Genomic DNA, 3,414 nt, shown 5'->3' with positions numbered 1-3,414 from the left:
AACGTACCTTGCCAGAGTGCTCAAACTGACAAGTCAGTGAGCTCTGCATAACGCAAACAGCAAAGGCACTACCTCACGTAAGAGTGCTCAACTGCTACAAGAGCAGGAGCGAAATACTCAATCTGCGGACAGCATGCTGTTTCGTTCTTTTTGAACTCATCAGCGCAGCACAGAGAAAATGAGGCTCTTCTTTTCTTTTCTTTTTCATTTCGTTCTCCCACTCTCACACACACATGCTCACAGTTAATTCTGCCGTCTTGAGTCCCATTCGGGACGGATACGAGAATAATAATAATAATAATGGCTGAGGAAAGCGTGAAAAAGGAGTGATAGAAAGTAATATTATTATTATTATTATTATTTGAAACTCGGATGTTGAGCCATAAATAAATGTGGAAGAGAAAAGGACATATGGATACGAGTTAAGAGTAACTCTCCATCACTGTAACATGATACTATATACAGTCAGAAAGTGCAATAACTAGGCACAAAACTGACAGAGTACTGAAACATTCGACGTCCTGGTGTCAGGACGTCGAATGTTTCAGTACTCTGTCAGTTTTTTGCCTAGTTATTGCACTTTCTGACTGTATATAGTATCATGTTACAGTGATGGAGAGTTACTCTTAACTCGTATCCATATGTCCTTTTCTCTTCCACAATTATTACTATTATTATTATATATGGGGATTTCCCAAAGACGTAGTCTAAATTGAAGGTAGTTCCATTATAATGGGAGGCTGTAGGGTTGAGATAGCAGATAGCTAATAATAGAAAGTGCAAGTACAGTGCTGTACCAAATATCACTCCTGTGGCACTTTGGATTCGTATGTGACGTCGACAATGGTTCTGGATACTTGCCATAACGTGCGTTCTACCGCCTGAGAACGAACAGTGAAGGGTAGGTGTCACTGCAGGAATCCACAGCTAAACGTGACGACTGTGAATGTGGAGCTCAGTGCAGGTAGCTGCTTTGTTCTCCGCTGAAGGTCCATTATTCTCTTTGTTCTTGCGGATGGCACGCAAATTTGCGCCTTGCACCATTACGCAGTCTGGCGTTCCCAGGTGTAGGGCTTCACGACGCGCTGCGCAGAGTCAAGCACCCACACACATGACTGTACATTGCCAACACGTCCGTGGACAATGTCAAAAGAGGACTACGTGTGCTGCTGGAATATATAATTATAATGAGACTTCGGGTGTAAGGACACTTCGCGTAGGACACGTTCCTGATGTCGCGCCGCGCCGAGGGTCTTTATAAGCAAAGTCGACTGTATATAAGGCCGTGGTAAAAAATAAAGTTGATTCTCAGGTCATGAGCCTGTGAAAATCGGTGCAAGCGAGCGATTTTTTATTTTAATTCCCACAATTTTTTTATTTCCAAAGATAGGGTCACACATGTGTACGTCACAGGTTCATTATTAATTTAGGCCAAAACAAATAATGACCTTGTTTCCGGTCGCCCGACCGGGCCACTTTTTCCCAAATTCTGAAACTTTTTTTTGGTCCCAAATGTATACAAACGGTGGCAATGCCACGTGTGCAAGTGCACTCAACGAGTCATAACTCAGTCAAATCTCAACCGAATTCCACAATCGCAACACCTACAAGGTAGCAGAGATTCTCAGCTGTCGGCTCGAAAACCTCCGGGGTCGATACGAGCTAGAATAACGGAGCTGGAAAGACTCGAACTGTTTGCTTGATTTCTCAGTATGTACGAAAACAGGAATACACCACGTGCTGTACAAGAACAGTGAGTCAGTCAACTTTGACATTGATCCTTGCCATGATATATGTACAATTTACATGTGTAGGTGATCTTGACCATCAATACCACAAGTTGGCACAACGATTGAGGAACCAAAAAAAAAGTATCCAAAAAAAGTTTCATTCCGGCTGACCGAGTCTCCTTTTTGAGGGGTTGCCGACCGGAAACAAGCCTATTTTTTGTTTTGGCCTTATAATTATTTTATTATTCAGGCCAGGGAGTAGAAAAATACCGGTATTTTACTACTCCCGGATTCATGCCTTTCGCATTGACCGTTTTCATGCACGCATATGCATGCATACGACTCGTAGAAATAAAATAAATCGTCGGTGCGCCACCAAAAATCGATGCGCGCCTACTTGAGAATCAAAGATATTTTTTACTATGGCCTAACAGCTCTTTTTTTGACTGCATACCGTTGTCCGGTCTTGTTTTAAGTTCAGTTTTCAACATGCTCTCTTGTTACTGCATACAGGTATTTCGCCTGTTTGGGAGAGAAGGTTCCTATAAGTATTAGTTGTATAACTATTACTCCTTCACAACTTCTTACAGGTCCCCGTCATGTTCAAACGTAAGCTTCCTATAATTATTGTGTTTTCTTGACTGCATACAAGTGTTTTTTTTCTGTGCAGGCAGAGGTTTCCTATTTTCATATTTGATGGCTACATACAAGTTTCATGGCTTGTTCCCAGGTGAGTTACCCTCATTGATCTTTCATGAGTGTCTACAGGTGCCTTGTCTTGTTCGCATGTAAGTATCCTATATTGCTCTTTCTTGACCTCATACAGGTTTTTGTCTTGTTCGCTGGTGAATGTTTCCTATTATAACTCTTTCGAGACTGCATACAGATTACACGTCCCATTTGCAGCTAAGTAGTTCCTATATGGCTTATGCATGACTGCATACAGTTTTCCCGTCTCCGAGCGGTCAGCAGAGCGGCCAGGCGAGCGGTCAGGCGAGCGGCCAGGAGAGCGGCCAGGCGAGCGACCAGGCGAGCGGCCAGGCGGGCGGCAAGGTCCACGGCCAGGCGAGCCGGCGCTCAGAGGCGGCGCTCAGAGCCGGCGCTCAGAGCCGGCGCTCAGAGCCGGCGCTCAGATCCGTTGCTCAAAGCCGAGCGGCGAGGCGAGCGCCCAGGCGAACGGCAAGGCGAGCGGCCAGGCAAGCGCCCAGGCGACCAGCCAGGCGAGCGGCCAGGCGAGCAGTCAGGCGAGCGGCCAGGCGAGCAGCCGGGCGAGCGGCTGGGCGTGCGGCCAGGCGAGCGGCCAAGCGACCGGCCAGGCGTGCCGCCGGGCAAGCGACCAGGCGAGCGGCCAGACGAGAGGCCAGGCGAGCGGCCCAGCGAGCCGGTGCTCAGAGCTGGCGCTCGGAGCCGGCGTTTAAAGCCGGCGCTCAAAGCCGGAGTTCAAAGCCGAGCAGCCAGCCAAGCGGCCAGCGGAGCAGCCAGGCGAACGGCCAGGCAAGCGACAAGGAGAGCGGCCAGACGAGTGCCAAGGCAAGCGGCCAGGCGAGCGACCAGGCGAGCAGCCAGGCGAGCGGCCAGGCGAGCGACCAGGCGAGCGGCCAGGCGAGCGGCCAGGCGGGAGGCTAGGCGAGCGGCCAGGCGAGGGGCCAGGCGAGCCGGCGCTCAGAGCCGGCGCTCAGAGCCG

At 49.2% G+C, this 3,414-nt stretch overlaps 1 protein-coding gene across 1 annotated transcript; it reads left to right on the top strand.

Moving 5' to 3' along the window:
- Positions 1-2,662: 2,662 nt before the first annotated feature.
- On the top strand, positions 2,663-3,148 carry LOC135821822 (chondroitin proteoglycan-2-like). Its single transcript, XM_065334816.1, has one exon. The coding sequence runs from the start codon at positions 2,663-2,665 to the stop codon at positions 3,146-3,148; it is 486 nt and encodes a 161-aa protein (XP_065190888.1).
- The last annotated feature ends 266 nt before the right edge of the window (positions 3,149-3,414 follow it).

The sequence above is a fragment of the Sycon ciliatum genome, chromosome 7 (genome assembly GCF_964019385.1).
Source record: "Sycon ciliatum chromosome 7, ocSycCili1.1, whole genome shotgun sequence".
NCBI lineage: Eukaryota > Metazoa > Porifera > Calcarea > Leucosolenida > Sycettidae > Sycon > Sycon ciliatum.
The sequence above is the reverse complement of the archived record's forward strand: the minus strand, read 5'-3'. Positions and strand labels throughout refer to the sequence as shown.

Excerpts from the sequence above, each read along its gene's own strand:
- LOC135821822 (XM_065334816.1), top strand. The coding sequence starts at position 2,663 with ATGACTGCATACAGTTTTCCCGTCTCCGAGCGGTCAGCAGAGCGGCCA.